This window comes from Protobothrops mucrosquamatus, unplaced genomic scaffold, assembly GCF_001527695.2.
Source record: "Protobothrops mucrosquamatus isolate PMUCROS unplaced genomic scaffold, P.Mucros_1.0 scaffold732, whole genome shotgun sequence".
NCBI lineage: Eukaryota > Metazoa > Chordata > Lepidosauria > Squamata > Viperidae > Protobothrops > Protobothrops mucrosquamatus.
The window spans coordinates 203,969-219,538 of NW_015387006.1; the positions used below are offsets into that span (position 1 = coordinate 203,969).

Consider the following 15,570-nt stretch of genomic DNA (forward strand, 5'->3'; position numbering starts at 1 on the left):
ATTTAATTTAATAATTTAATTTATATACCGCCCTTCTCCCGTAGGACTCAGGGCGGTGCACAGCATATTAAAACAGACAAACAAAATACATCAAAGAACAAAAAAACCCCATAAAACCAAATTAAAAGCCAAATATTCGAAGCTGTGTGTCAATTAAAATTTTCTTAAAATCATCCCTACCTAAAATCCTCCCTAGGTCTGTTCTGTTATAACAATATGGAAACTCTAATTTCTCTCTAATTCTCTTTTTTACCCATCAAAGGATCCTCACATTTTGCTGATTAATGGAGATAGTTCTGAATAATTACTGGGTTTTTTCCCCCAAAAAATGGTGATTAATCATTGTTCAATTATACTTCCTCCATCCCAGGGATTATAGCAAGCTTCTTCCATGTTATTTGAATTTCATTTGTATTAGAATAGGATAGCAGTAGTTGGAAAGCTAAGTAGGAAATACCTATAGCAGTGATGGCAAACCTTTTAGAGACCGAGTGCCCACACTGCAACCCAAAACCCACTTATGTATCATCGGGTACTGCAACCCAAAACCCACTTATGTATCATCGGGTACTGGGTGGGCATGGCCCATTGGGTGGGTGTGGCCCATTGGGTGGGCATGGCTGTGGTGGTAACGGCACACTGGGTGGGACTAAAAAGTTCAATCAATCAATTCCAACTTTGCGAGATCTTTTTTCCCGCGAGAAGTTGAAATTGATCGATTGATTGAACCCCTTTTTTTTGCACACGGCGGCGGAGGCCTAAAGTGAAAAGGTTTTATAAAACTCAACTGAAGGCCTAGAACTGGGGTGACAGTGCACATGCCCACAGAGAGGGCTCTGAGTGCCACTTGTGGCACGCGTGCCATAGGTTCGCCACCACGGACCTATAGCCTACATGTTCTGTTGGCTATTTTCCCATACATATTTATAAAAGCCACTGTATGATGGGAATAAAAAAGTGACTGGGATTAGGAATATCAAGACTCAGATTGGCTACAAAGTCTTCTGGGTGACTCTAGAAAAATCACCCTAAACTGTTTGTCATTAGTTTACCAATGGCCTTCTTATTTCTTAAGGGATATGGATATAAATATATTTACCTACTAATTTACAGTATTTATATCCTGCCTTTATTTGATTTCTTTTGTAAATAACTCAAGGTAGTGAACATACATAATACTCCTTCCTCCTTGTATGATATAAGTTTTTAAAATCTGCAGGGAGATCTTAAGGGAAATTAAGGGAAAAAGTAAATGAAGAGAAAGAAGCATGTGTCTGTGAGTAAAGAAAGAGGAACATAAGAAATAAAGCCTTTTAAATACTTGCATTGGTGTCTGGCAGTTTTTTTATGTTCCAGACTTATTAGGTAATGTTTCCAATACTGACATAATGCTATATTGTAATAAGGAAGATAAGAATTCCTGTTAAAATCTGGGAGAAATCTCAAGATAAATTTGAACTAAATCTGCAACATTTTCAACTAAATAAATCCACGTTTGGCAATCTTCTTAAGCTACATTGAGTCAGATCCAGAATTAGTCTCATGATTAAAATAAATAAACCCTTAATATATTGTCCATAGTCATTACTCTGAAGCATGGGTGTCAAACTCGCCGCGTCACGTGACATGTCGCAACGTATCACGACTTCTTTCGCATTGCCGGAGCTGGGGTGGGCGCGGCCTCTGCATGATGCAACCAGCCCACAGGCCGGCAGTTTGCCACCACTACTCTGAAGGATTAAGTCTGAAAATAATTGTAGATGTAGTTTATACTTTCACTATTGTATATGAAAGATAGAGGTATATCTAATAATTTCATCAATATATGAATGTTGTTATTTTTCTTAGTTTTGCTTTAATTTATTTCATTTTGATTCAGCCTCAGATTGTCCTTGTTTAAGTCTGCATAGATGCTTGTGCACTGTAGAATGATTTTTTTAAAGCATTGTGATGTAATTATACTGCTTTGAAACAGAACGTTAAGCAAATGCACACTGATATTAGTATAATTAAATTATTTCCAGAGCACGTGTTAAAGTTCTTTGTTGAACTTACATGACAGTCTATATAAGCTCATTTCTCTGCTCATTGCTGTTCAAGTGAGCTACTTTGTCATTTCTTAGTGACAGAATCAGATGCTCCAAGAGATACTAAAAAAGATACATTAGACAATAGAAATCTATTCCCTGTCTTTTGTCAGGTTTTTCCCTCCAGTGTATTAGCAAATTCTCTATTTAGTGTAGTTTTAAATGACTCGAGCTTTGGCAAGTATGCTACTTTGAGGGACTTTCATAAATCTTTTGGTTAGTGTAGTACAATAAAATAGTCAAACAAAAAAAAAACGTTATAAAAATATTTGTTCTTACAGCCCGAGCGATGTCTATTTATCATACCACTAGGTTGTAGCATAATAAACTTATCCAATAATATGCATCTCAATATTGATTAATGCTTACCATTTGTTTCCTGGTAACCACACAAAGTTGTATTATACAGCTACTGTAAATAGTGTTATATCCTAAATTAGCATCTTTTGCTTAAATAATAATTTCCAATATATCTATTAAATTATCACTGCAATTAGATTGCTAGTACTAAATACATTTGTATGTGCCTACAAATATGCTTAAAAGAGTAGCAAGCACTTGAAAAGCATTCTTTTAATTAAAGTATTATAATAAAAAAATACAAATAGAAACAAAGCTAATTGGAAAATGGGGGAAAGAAAAAAAGAGGCAGGAGGTACAAGGTAAGAAGGGGGGGAGCAATGGTTTGCTTGGATAGCAAAGTCATTTGTCAGTTTTGATTACTCTATGCAGATTTATATCATATAGGACATACAAGTAGCCCTTGACTGTAATGAAGCTTGCCCATTATGTCATAAGTCATGTTGGTTGCAAAATGGGTCATCACATGACTGATCCAATTTTACAAACTTTTTTTGTGGTGGTCATTAAATAAATCACCATTGTCATTAAATGAATCCAGTAGTGTTAAGTGAACACCGCAGTCATTAAGTGAACGCTTTGTTCACTGTGGAGGATTTTTTGCCAAAAATTGGAAGTAAACACTGATTTTTGGTAAAAATATCAATATTATAAGTAGTCCAGAACTAATTGTACTGTATGTCCTATATAATATAAATCTACATAGGATAATCAAAACAGACAAATCACTTTGCTACCTGCTTTGCGACCAACATGACTTATGACCATAAATATAATATATATTTATATATTATAAATATCATGTGAACAAGGGATTCTACAAACAGCTGTAAATGTGAGCTGGTTGCTGAATGGGATACGTTCCCACTGACCACAGGGAAGGGGCCTGGCCATTATAACTTTAGAACCAGGTCATATGTACCATGAGGGGGAAGTGGGTTTGTTGTAACTTCAAATGGTTGCTAAGCATCTGATTGTAAGTTGTGTACTATCTGTGATCCAACAAATCTTGGACTATGTTTACAACTTCTAAGAAATACACTTTGGAGGTTTCATGGTACCTGAACAAAGAATAGAAACCATTTCCCTTTTCATATCATGAAAGGAAAACTTATTCATATCTGCAACTTAATGTACTGTACAAAAAAGCACCATTTCAGCATTTCAGCTAAAAATAATAACATTGATAATATGTTCTTCATAATACACCTGAGCATTCCAATATGTATCACAAATTAGGGGGAAAAAACAGCAGAAGCTGCATGCCTGGGGAAATCATAATGTACTTTTTGTTTTTATAATGAGTACGACTGGGCTTTGGATAAATCCCATATCTTTCAATTTATTATGCCCCCAAAATGGTGCTGTTCCTCTGAAAACTACTTGTATCTACCGTAAGTCCATTACATTAATGAAATTTATTTCTGAGTAAGCACGTTTCATTCATGTTTTTGTTTCTCTACAATAATTCACATTGTTAAGTCTAAGATTAGGGCAGAGCAACATAAACTGACTTTGAACAGTTCTTTGAAAGCTTTTCTTAATTAGTTCTCTGTACTTCATAATTAACCTGTTTTTTATATTTCAAAGAATTTTTTATTTGCACCATGCCTATACATACTGTAATATTTAAGTAGAGTTAGTCAAGTGTGCACAAAACATAAATTAGTCTGCAAAACAATTGATTTCATTCCCCAAATTCAAAAACATAAAGCTAAAACGTACTTTAATATTTCTGCTTTCTGATGTTCTGAGTTACTGCACTGTGGTTTTTGAACAGAAACAGAATATCAGTGTATAACATTTCCCAACAGAATGGATACCCACACAAATTCTTCTAAAAGTGTGTATCCTCCTAATCTATCACAATCCACAGACAGAATATGCACAAAAAGGAATGCAGTCCCAAAGATCAAACTGGCACTCAGAACACATGATGGAAATTCTTTCATTTCACAGCTTGTAGAGAAATTCAGCCACAATTAAATCTTGGAAACTGTAGCTTAAATCAGTTCTAAGAAGGCAGGACAATTCCTAGAAGCCTGGCAACCTGACAAATTAGCCATCAGCTGACATACAGAAATTAATTACATTTATAAACCATTCAGGCCAAAGGTCAAAAGAAACAGTCCTGTGCATATTCTTCCACATCACATTCACATTACCAACCACCCAGATAAGCAAGAACAGGAGCAAAGTAAGACCAATCAAGAAGCAGCAATATTTCACAACACAAGGCTGGTAGGATAAACAACTAGATATAAATAACCACTGAATTTCACTTTATATCAAAACATTGATGGTGTTAGCTTGCACAGTAATAAAATGACTTGGAGATCAAAACTAAATTCAGAGACCACCAAGACCCTAAGAACATGTTCACCTTTGGAAATTTGTGTAGATTATGTATCCTCTATCCTTTGAGTCTGTTTTTGATAAATTTTATAAGATGTCCAACACATTTTTGATGTGTCATGGAGAGAAATATCAACAAGCTACTATATGGGAAGGCAAATTAATCATTGAACTATAGAAATAATCTCTTCCCTCCTGTCTTTAATTTGCATAAGTGTGTTTTATTCATAGCTGGTTTTCCTGTCTCCTTGCGCATCTTTCTTAATTATTCATAAGTATACATAAGATCATGAGAGAGAGACACACACATACAAGAGAAGAGAAGAAAAAGAAAACAGAAATCAGACACAGATCCCATACAGCAGAAAATTAAAATGCCTGCAAATATCATTTTATCAATACCATGCTTACATCTTATCTATCTGATTGTGGGACATTTAATATGTTGCTACAAAAATGGTGGCCTCCCAAATGAAGTTACACATGTTCACATGTGTACACTACAGAAAATCTGGGTGATAAATCCAAAGTCATCATTTGCTTTCCTATTATTTTACCAGTGGTAGGACATAGAGGATAAAAGAAGTAGGTTTACCCATTTCATTTCCTTGAATTGTCTGCTTATTTCACATTTCCTATGGCAGATCTTCTCTCTATCTTTCTTCAGATGGAATTCCATTTGTTTGGTGGGTTGGTCGTGCCAACGAAAAACATCCTTACTGGGGAGGATCAATTCCAGGAATCCAACAATGTGCATGCGGTCTAGAAGAAAGCTGTGTGGATCTGAGATATTTTTGTAACTGTGATGCAGACAGAGAAGAATGGTAACTATGAAAATGCATTTTAATTTATGTTATTGTTCGTATGGAAATATGAATGTTAATGAAAGGTAGATTGGTAAATTTTATTGTAGGCTTTCACCATTGTGTGTGTACATATGCACATATTGTATATACATGAACTTCTACATGCATTATTTAAAAAAATAATTACAGGAAGTTTACATGCATTATTTAAAAAAATAATTACAGGAAGTTAAAGCAGTTAAAAACAGAAGGAAAGGAGAGAAAGAAGATGTTGAAGATATCAAAGAAAAGTAATTTTATGGACCAATATCTGGTGCTTCACTCTTATGTATCAAGACAAACATTGACTATATTAGGGGTAGTAGTGGTTTTATAATCTGGTAGAAGATTATACCAGTGATTTCTCTGGGACTTCCTTTATGAGAGGCTGAATTAGTGTATCACTAATGAAAAGCAATGGGTGAACTAAATTTTCTTATTAAAAAAAGAGAAAAAGTTCAGTGCAAGTTTAATGGCATATAATGAAATGGAAATAAAGTTTAATGTTTGTGCATCTTACTTTTCAGTCATAAGTTTGACATGCAAACTGGGGAATGTAGAGCTCCAAATCTCACAAAACATATATAATATAAAGGCCTCTTTAAGGCATTCAGTAAGTTTAATGTCTAAATAAATTTTATGGTTGCCTTCACATTGTGTTTCCAATTTGAATACCAAGCCAGGAGAACTTGAAATAGAGAAGTATGCCATCCTTTAATTTTATGACTCAGGATAATATTCTTGAGAAGTGTGTGATCTCAAGAACAATTTCAAATCTATAAAATTGACTAACATGCTCTTTTAATTTTGTCACACATAAACTAGAATTGCAAAATCAATTAATAATCTTTCAACATCACTCTACTATATAAATGTACCTTATACCTTTGCAGATTTAAGCTGCTGAAGTTGGAATAAATCATTCTTCAGTCTAGAATCTAGATTGGCCTTCTGCTTTGAAGATTTTCATATTTAGAAAGATCCTATTGTTCATTATATGATTAATGTACATATCTTCAATAGGTTTCTGGTTCTTGTAATAAAGCAGGTACACAAATTCTATATTAATGATATATACATGCTTAATGTTAATAATTAACAAATTTTAATTTCCTAATTAGTGAGATGGAGGCCGAAGAAAACAATAAATTATAGAAACTTTAAATTTTTTGCTCAAAAACTTGCACTTTGGAAAAAAAAAATCCATCTTTTCTTTCTGCACTACACCTAACCTATATTACAGAAAAATTATACCAATGCAGTGTATGTAAATCAGTGGTGAAGTAAGAAAAATGGTTATAGTAGAATTGGAAAATGAACAAAAGACCGTAGTTAAAATTATGTGAGCACAGAATGACTTTCATAGGCTAAAGCAATTTGGCATTTTCAATTTAGAAAGGAAATAGCTCACCCTGGTGTAATAAAATAAAAAGCATGTAGCATTTTGAATATTTTAGAGCAGAAAAAGGAACTTAAAACAGTTAGAAAAAATGTATATAGAAAAACTTTTATCTCCATTGCCTCTATAAAGACTTACTTGCTAGAAAGTTTGAAGATTATGATTGACTATTGAGCATTGATTATTTGATGAACTTGACCCAGAGAAAATATTTTAAATGGAACATATTGTATAGCAAATAACAGATTATTGACACATGTCTAGATAATCTCTTAGCTCTGAGTGATAAAAGCATTGCCAATAATTTTTAAGGAGCAATTTACCAAAATGTATCCATTTTTGTATAATTTCCCCCCCATTTTCAAAGTTTAAAATATTAGAACAGTGGTGGCAAACCTATGACACGCGTGCCAGAGGTGGCACTCAGAGCCCTCTTTGTGGGCACGCACGCCATGCCCTGGAGATGGCAACTGCCCTTCTTCAACCAGCCGCCTGCTAACTTGCTGAGGTCCCACATGGCCGGATGAATCCCGGCACGGCTGGTTTCCCTCTCCCCCATCCCGTCCCTCCTGGCCTCGCATGCTCTCCTTTTCCTGGGCAAGACCCACTGCATTGCCTCCTCAGCTGTCAGCCAGCCATCCAGCTCAGAGGCGGCTTCTCTGAACTGCTGGCGGCAGGCTGTGGAGCCCCAGAGTGCGCCGGTCAAGGGGCCAGCAGGCTGTGGCTGCTGACAGACACTGTCGGCCCCCATGCGCTCGCTGGCCTCTATATGCGGGGGCTGATGGTGTCAGGCAGCAGCTGCCCCGGCCCCTGCCTTGTCACATGGCAATGGCACCCCCGCCCTGCCTCGCCTCACCTCGCAGGACGAGCCTCTTGCCTACCGCCCCACCTGCCAGAGACCCCCTGGATCTCCCCCAACCCTGCCCACCCCCCACAGGCATCCCTCCCCATGAGCAACACACCCACCTTGGCCACACCCACCCAGTCTGCCATGACCACCACCACAGCCACACCCACTCAGTGAGCCACGCCCACCTGGCACCCAGCGATAAATAAGTGGGTTTTGGGTTGCAGTTTGGGCACTCGGTCTCTAAAAGGTTCGCCACCACTGTATTAGAATGTCAAAGAAAGCAAAACTAACACAGCCTTCCATTCATATACAGACAAGAATTTAGTACTCAGAAAATGTATTTTAATCTCTTTATTTTGAGCTGTGTTTGTGCTACTGAATTAGATTTGTCATTTTTCCCTTGATATGTTCATTTTTCACAACCAGATGAAAGGCAAGCAGAAAATGGTTGTCTCATTGCTACAAGTACTTTTTAATTGGTTTTCTAGATTCTCCCGCTCAGAAATAGCCATGAACAAAGCCAACAATTTGTTAAAATTAATTACAAATAAAACATAAATAACATAATACAATAGTTACAGATATAACACTTACTACATTAATGAGTATGTTGTACTTATAAATATAATAAAACATTTTTTTAAAAAAAACTAGGTTGGAACCATACAGTTTTGTGTCATTTCTGAAAGCAGAGAGAAAAAAAAAGCTTTATCTGTTAAGAGACATAGTGATGATAGCAATAAAGGAGAATATTTGTAGCTCAGGGTTGAAATGAGGAGTTATCGGTGCTCTCTGAGCTTGATTGTTTTGTTACCTAATTCTGATAATGAAATGTCTTCAAGAAAGAGTCTATGGCAATTTACCATGGCCAACTCGTCACAGCCAACTCACTGCAGGACAACTCGTTGCAGGACAACTCGTTGCTGGACAAGAGTTACACTAATATCAAAGAAATAGTGGAATAGAATAATTAAAGAAAGGATGCAAAAGGAGAGACAGAATGAAATGTGAATTGCAAAAATGAAAATATTTTTTTAAATTTATTTTAAATAATTAAATAGAATTGTTAAATTGTCCCGCAGCAAGTTGTCCTACAGCAAGTTGGCCGTGGCAAGTTGTCCCGCAATGAGTTGGCCGTGGTGAGTTGGCTGTGGAAAGCTTTCCCATTCCATTCAAGAAAACAACCAAGCTCATGAACACCAAGGATCCCTCAGACAGGATGGGATTGCTGTAGTTGTTCCTGAGCCAACTTGCCGTTCTCTTTTCTTAATAGCCTTCAGTAGTTTTAAATTGGGCCGTTGCCTTCAGTGTAGTGATAGGATTACTAGTCCTGAATTTTAAAGTTGTAGCTCATACTTCTGAAGGTTACCAGATTGTGGAAGCATAGCCTATAATTTAATACAATATTTGGATTTTCCTATTGCTTAATACAATGCTAGAAAATGTCTTCCTGAAAGTTTTCTTCACAAGTGGCTTCTGTTATGCATTTAAAGGTTTTTTCTGAGTTCTTTTGAAAGTCTTGGGATGTTCTACCCTTCCTTTATAGTTGTAAGATGATAGAATACATTGGTGGTGTTCTCTCCATCACGTACTCTCCATCACACTGCAGACTTCATAGCTCCTCATACTTCTGAATAAAAGACCCATAGGATATTTTTATTCAGAAAACAGGAGGCCAAGGATACTGTAGATCACTAGAGAAAGAAATGTATAGAACAGCAGGCTATTCATATAAACACACTTGGCATCTCATACTTTAGATAATGTTAAGAAGATCCCTGCATTGCTGTCATATGAGAATTCTAGAGAAATGTACTCTTCAATTTATAAAAAATATATTCCTTTTCTATAAAAGTGGGAAAAAATAGCCCAAGGAATGGAATCAATATCAGGTAAAGTGTTAGTAAAAACTTTATAATGCCTTGGTAAGACCACACTTGGAATATTGCATCCAGTTTTGGTTGCCAAGATATAAAAAAGATGTTGAGACTTTAGAAAGAGTGCAGAGAAAGGCAACAAAGATGATTAGAGGACTGGAGGTTAAAATATATAAAGAACGGCTACTGGAATTGGGTATGTCTAGTTTAATGAAAAGAAAGACTAGGGGTGACAAGATAGTAGTGCTCCAATATCTAAGGGGCTGCCACAAAGAAGAGGGGGTCAACCTATTCTCCAAGGCACCTGCAGGACAAGAAGCAATGTATGGAAACTAATCAAGAAGAGAACCAATCTAAAACTAAGGGGGAAAGTCCTGACAGTTAGAACAATTAATCAGTGGAACAATTTGCCTCAAGAAATTGTGGATGCTCCAACATTGGACCATTACGAAGAGATTGGACAACTATTTGTCTGAAATGGTATAGGGTTTCCTGCTTGAGCAGGGAGTTGGACTAGAAGACCTTCAAGGTCCCTTCCAGCTCTGTTATTCTGTTATTACTGACCTTATTCTCTATCATAAAGAACAGATGCTAGAATAATTATTGAGTTGGGTTGACTTATTTAGGCAAACTCTAATGTTATTATCTTCCAGAGTCTCTCTGTTATGTAATTAGCTGCAGTACTTTACTTCTAATGCTGCTTTAACTTTTTAAAACTTGCATAGCAACATGGAAAATTTAAACGTTTTTAATTTGCATTCCACTACTTGCAAACTTTCAAAATTTTTGAAGATATTTTCTTTGGCTTGTTTCCAAGTTGCATAGCACCAGACATATGCTGATATTACATTTCTCATAATATACTGTATCACAAATTTCATTAAATGCTGTTGCGGTTACCTATTCAAGTGAGGTTTCATTAACTTAAAACTAGGCAATATACCCAAAGGATATTATAAGAGAGGAAATTAAATTGAATAACACTACTGTCCTGCCAACTATTATACTGTAAGTGATGGGGGACCTTGTGAATATTCCAATTTATAGTACTGCAAAGCAGCATCTTGAAATACAAGAGAATGAGGATTTGTTTTTTCAATATGACTGATACATTACTATAAATATTAAAAACTGCTACGAACTTGCAACTTACATGTTCTTTCATAGATGTAATGAAGTTCTGTTGGGGCACATTTGAAACGTAATTAATATGTAAGAAAGTTAATTTGTTTCCATATTGTTCACATCTTATGGATATGGATTAACAAGGACATGAAAATACATGATCAGCTACCTAGCTAATTTCAATACTGCCTGGTTCTGGTTAATTGTTAGATGAGAATTATCTGGAATTTTGTCATGAAAATATTGTTTATATAAAGTATCAATATTCTTAAATAAATAAAATTAAATAATATTATTCTGAAAACTTCATTAGGCATTGTGGACCTTAACACAATTTCTTGAAGGTCTGCATTCTAAATGTGTTTGCTTTATTCTATTTTTGCCTCTTTCTAACTCATATGCAAATGTCTTGTGCAATATAATGCCTTTTTTCCCTGAATTTACAGATGCATGAAAAAATTGTTTTTTTTATTAAATCAAAATTTGACTTTGTCCTCCTGAGCCTTTAGCAGAGTTTTATGCAGAATTTTAAAATTCACAAATTCAAATCTGAACTTCATATAATAGATGGGCTGAGTTTTTGCTTGCCTTAAGAAGTATAAAGTATTTTAAAGTACCTTTCCTCATAAATAATTATTTGTTCCTTACTTTTATATTGTCTTCCTCGCATATTAACGTAAGACTGGAAAAAATAGCTTTGGCTATTTGGTCTATGTTATGGCATTTATTTTTATGGCCAATCATAAAATATTTTTATGATTAATTTTATGATTATTGATCAATAATCCAGATGGATCATAAATCTGTAATTTACCTAGTTTTTGTGATGACACCATTTTTAAATTATTATATTATATGGACAGTTAGTCCTCCACCAAAATGCCAGCCATATAAAAGTGTAATAAGATTTGGAAAGGAAATCTATTACCACTTGCCTTAGAAAGATTTGATAGTCAGTGTTACATTTTTTTATGCTATTTTTTTTTTAAAAAAAAATAAAACAGTTCAGCACTCCCATTGTTGCTGCTCTGGAATAAATAATCCATGACCTTGAATTATCTATCCAGCATACAGTTAATATGGATATTTCTAGTAGCAAACATATTTTTTTTAATTAGAAGATTTATTGTTCAATTTTCACAGGAAGTCTCAAATCAGTTTGCAGTAAGAGCACAATAACATCCAGAGTTTTTTTTTTTAACACAAAATTTCTCTAATGGCAGTGTGCCACTTTCTCAAGGAATGCTTGGCAGTGTTATTGATTTTTAAAAATGCCCAAGCAAACAGATATATCGTTCTTGTCAGTAGAAATATTAATATATTGAGTGCCAGAGCACAGAATATCCTCTGTGTTTATTTTCTATTTTCTTGCCATTTGTTATACGCACATATAATGCCATATTATCTATATGTTTCATTGACATTTGCATTGTCATTGAACAAGGAAAAAGAAGAAGAAGAAGAAACTCAAACCATTATTTCCAAAACCTAAAAAGTTTTTTGAAGATTGCTTTAATGGATTCCACAGAAATCTCCTATATCAGCAGTCTTCAAAACTGAATTAATCGTTTTGGCTACCCTTGAAAACCATTGAAAACTTTCAGCTGGTACAGCATGTTAAAAGCTGGGTTGTGAAGTTACGTTAATTTCAGCATGTCTTCTATTCCTCCAGATATAATGCATACCTCAAGATGTTGTAACCATATAATGCAGCATGGCTGACCCCAGATATTTTACAGATCAGTTCTGAGGAATTCCTAGCAACAATTAATATAATTGTTGTGTTCAGATATACCCTTAAGTAGACCAGTCAAAGACCAATATAAGCATTCCTACATTTCCTTTCCCTTCCCTTTCCCTTTCCCTTTCCCTTTCCCTTTCCCTTTCCTTTCCTTTCCTTTCCCTTTCTATTCCTTTCCTTTCCCTTCCATTCCTTTTTCCTTCCTTTCCTTTCTCTTTCCCTTTCCCCTTCCCTTTCCCTTTCCCTTTTCTTTCCTTTCCTTTCCCTTTCCCTTTCCCTTTCTGTTCCTTTCCTTTCCCTTCCATTCCTTTTTCCTTCCCTTCCTTTCCTTTCCCTTTTCTTATTGGTTCAATATAATACACAAACACTTGTGTCAATGAGCTTTGAAAATCTAGAAAATGATTTTATTTAGTAACCAAATAAAGGAAGTTATACAAACCCCCAGCTTCTGCTAAAGTGGATGAATCTTGCCCTGTCAAATGGGTACTCGCTTCTATCTGTGTCCACACAACAACCTTGCTATTATAACCGATAACTCAAGTGTTGCTTATCTCTTAATGGAAATCATTGCTTATGAAAATGTGACCTGGCCTTCCTTGTCCTTCAGGACTCCTATTCTTCTATAAGGTTGTGTGGGGACATTTTTACAAAGTGCCTGTTAGTATTTCCACACAAGTTCTTTTGAGTACTTTGAGGGAGGATTTCTAATTATGGGAGGCACTCAGTAAAGCACGGGTGTCAAATGCTATTGGGTCACGTGATATATCGTGACGTATCACAATGTTTTTTGCCTTTGCGGAGCCGGGGTGGGTGTAGCCTACGTGTGATGCAGCTGGCCTCCAGACTGCCAGTTTGTCACTCCTGCAGTAAAGAGACCTGTCAGGCATCAGGCTAGCAATCTGACACTAGATTAAAACAATTTTGATTAGGCATTTGAACTAGTGTATATTTTTTTTTAAGAGTGAAGGGTTTTAGATGTTATTTTATTGCCTTTGAATTATGACTGAATATATTTTACTGCAATATGGCAACTTGAAGGGAGGGGAGAAACAGACTAAAGCATGGCATAAAATGTGTTAAATAGGAACACATTAGAAAGATTCCTGTTATCAAAATAGACTTTAAACACCATTTCTGGATCCAAGTATGCATCTCTCTCTCTCCCCCTCTCTCTCTCTTTATTTATACCGTATATATAGGTATGTGTATGTTTGTAATTTCTCAAGCAAAGCTATTTAGGATTTCAACCCTGATATACATTTTACACATTTATCTATTCGTAGGACCAATGACACCGGTTTCCTTTCCTTTAAAGAACATTTACCTGTGAACCAGATAGTCATCACTGATACAAACAGACCTAATTCTGAAGCTGCCTGGAGAATTGGTCCTCTTCGTTGCTATGGAGATAGTGGGTATCAGCTCTTTTCAGCATCCTTATGCACAAGCTGTATAAGAAGCTGGTGTGTGTGTGTGTGTGTGTGTGTGTCTGCATGCGTGAGGGATAGAATTCTGTTTGTATTACTGATAACAGATACCTTCTAATAATTGCATTGTCTGATTGTTTCCTGAAATGAATTGTGCAGTTTCTAAAGAAGCATATTTTTCTAAATAATTTGTAATAAGGCTTTGAGTGCTACAGGTTCAAATTAAGGGCTTGTTCAGACTTCTGTCTCCACAATGGGGGAATAAAGATACATATGAGTAATGAACAAGCATGACTTGAATACAGCAGGACTTTCTCATTCATATTCTTCAGCAACTAATTAATACTGAGAACCTGTTCTCTTCATTAATTACAAGTAATATCCAACCATCTTGCCCATTAGTAGTTGAAATTATTATCGGCTGTAAAATTTTATGATTCTCTTTTAAAGCTGGTGGTGGCGGTTAAAGTTGGTGGTTACTATTTTCTCCTGTACAAAATTGCCCATTTTGTATGGTGTGAAGGACTTTCTTTCACATTTCCTTATTTCCTTGTTTCTCCCAACAATTCAGTTTATTGTATGAAAATGTTTATGAGAAGAGAAAAAGTTCTGGCTTTCCCTTCACCCATTAGTATATGTAATTATATCCTTCTGTCTGCCTTCCATTAGTTCTGCTTTGGTCAAATTAAAAAGTACCCCATCAACTTTTTTCAAAATCCTTTCTGAATGATGCTCAGTATGAGATTTGCCTTTTTCACAGCTGTTATACATTTCCTGGGTTCAGAGAAAATACTAAACTTTATGTTTAGCAAAATGCAATAACCATATTCACACAACATGAACTGCTCTAAGCATTTATAGCTTAACGTGATGATTTGATTCACATAATAAAATAAGACAGTGCTTAGATTTCTACAACACACTGGACAAAAAAACTACCATGCCCTATTCTTCAGTAAAACTGTGTTTTGTGCAAATCTAGCCATTGGTCAATTAACCCAACACATCCTATGATAAATATGAGAATTAATATATGTAAAGCTATTTTTTTTTAGCTCAGTGCATTTCTCTGTGAAATTGTTTAAATGCATTTTCCATATTAATTCCTATTTCTTATGTGCAAAGTGTACTGTATTTGCTTTTTTTTTTTGTTTTAATCACCCAAAATAATGTGAAGTTATCAACAAACTTAAACTTTTCTGAGTTTTTTTTTTTTTAGCACTTCAGGTCTTTAAAAATAATTTTGTCCAATTAAGGTCTATAGAAGATGTTTCCTTTTTGCCTCACTCAGTTGGAAGAACTCTGGTTTATTTTTTCTTTACCACATCCCTGAAGTGCTCAGTTCTCTTGATCAGCAACCTAGTATTCTATAAAGTCGTTAAGTTATCTACTCTAGACTCAAGAAACATTTTCTCCAAGGGAACACAGATTTATTGTACATTTATATACTTTATATCAGCGAGATAGGTGTATCTGGAAAGCTTCACAAGCTTCACTGGTTTTT

General features: G+C 35.4%; 1 protein-coding gene across 1 annotated transcript in view; it reads left to right on the forward strand.

Moving 5' to 3' along the window:
* Positions 1 to 15,570, forward strand: part of CNTNAP5 (contactin associated protein like 5) — a 268,416-nt gene that overhangs the window by 202,856 nt on the left and 49,990 nt on the right. Inside the window, exons 13-14 of the mRNA XM_029284572.1 lie at positions 5,470 to 5,626; positions 13,923 to 14,050. Coding sequence (XP_029140405.1) covers positions 5,470 to 5,626; positions 13,923 to 14,050 — 285 coding nt within the window. The remainder of the gene's footprint in view (positions 1 to 5,469; positions 5,627 to 13,922; positions 14,051 to 15,570) is intronic.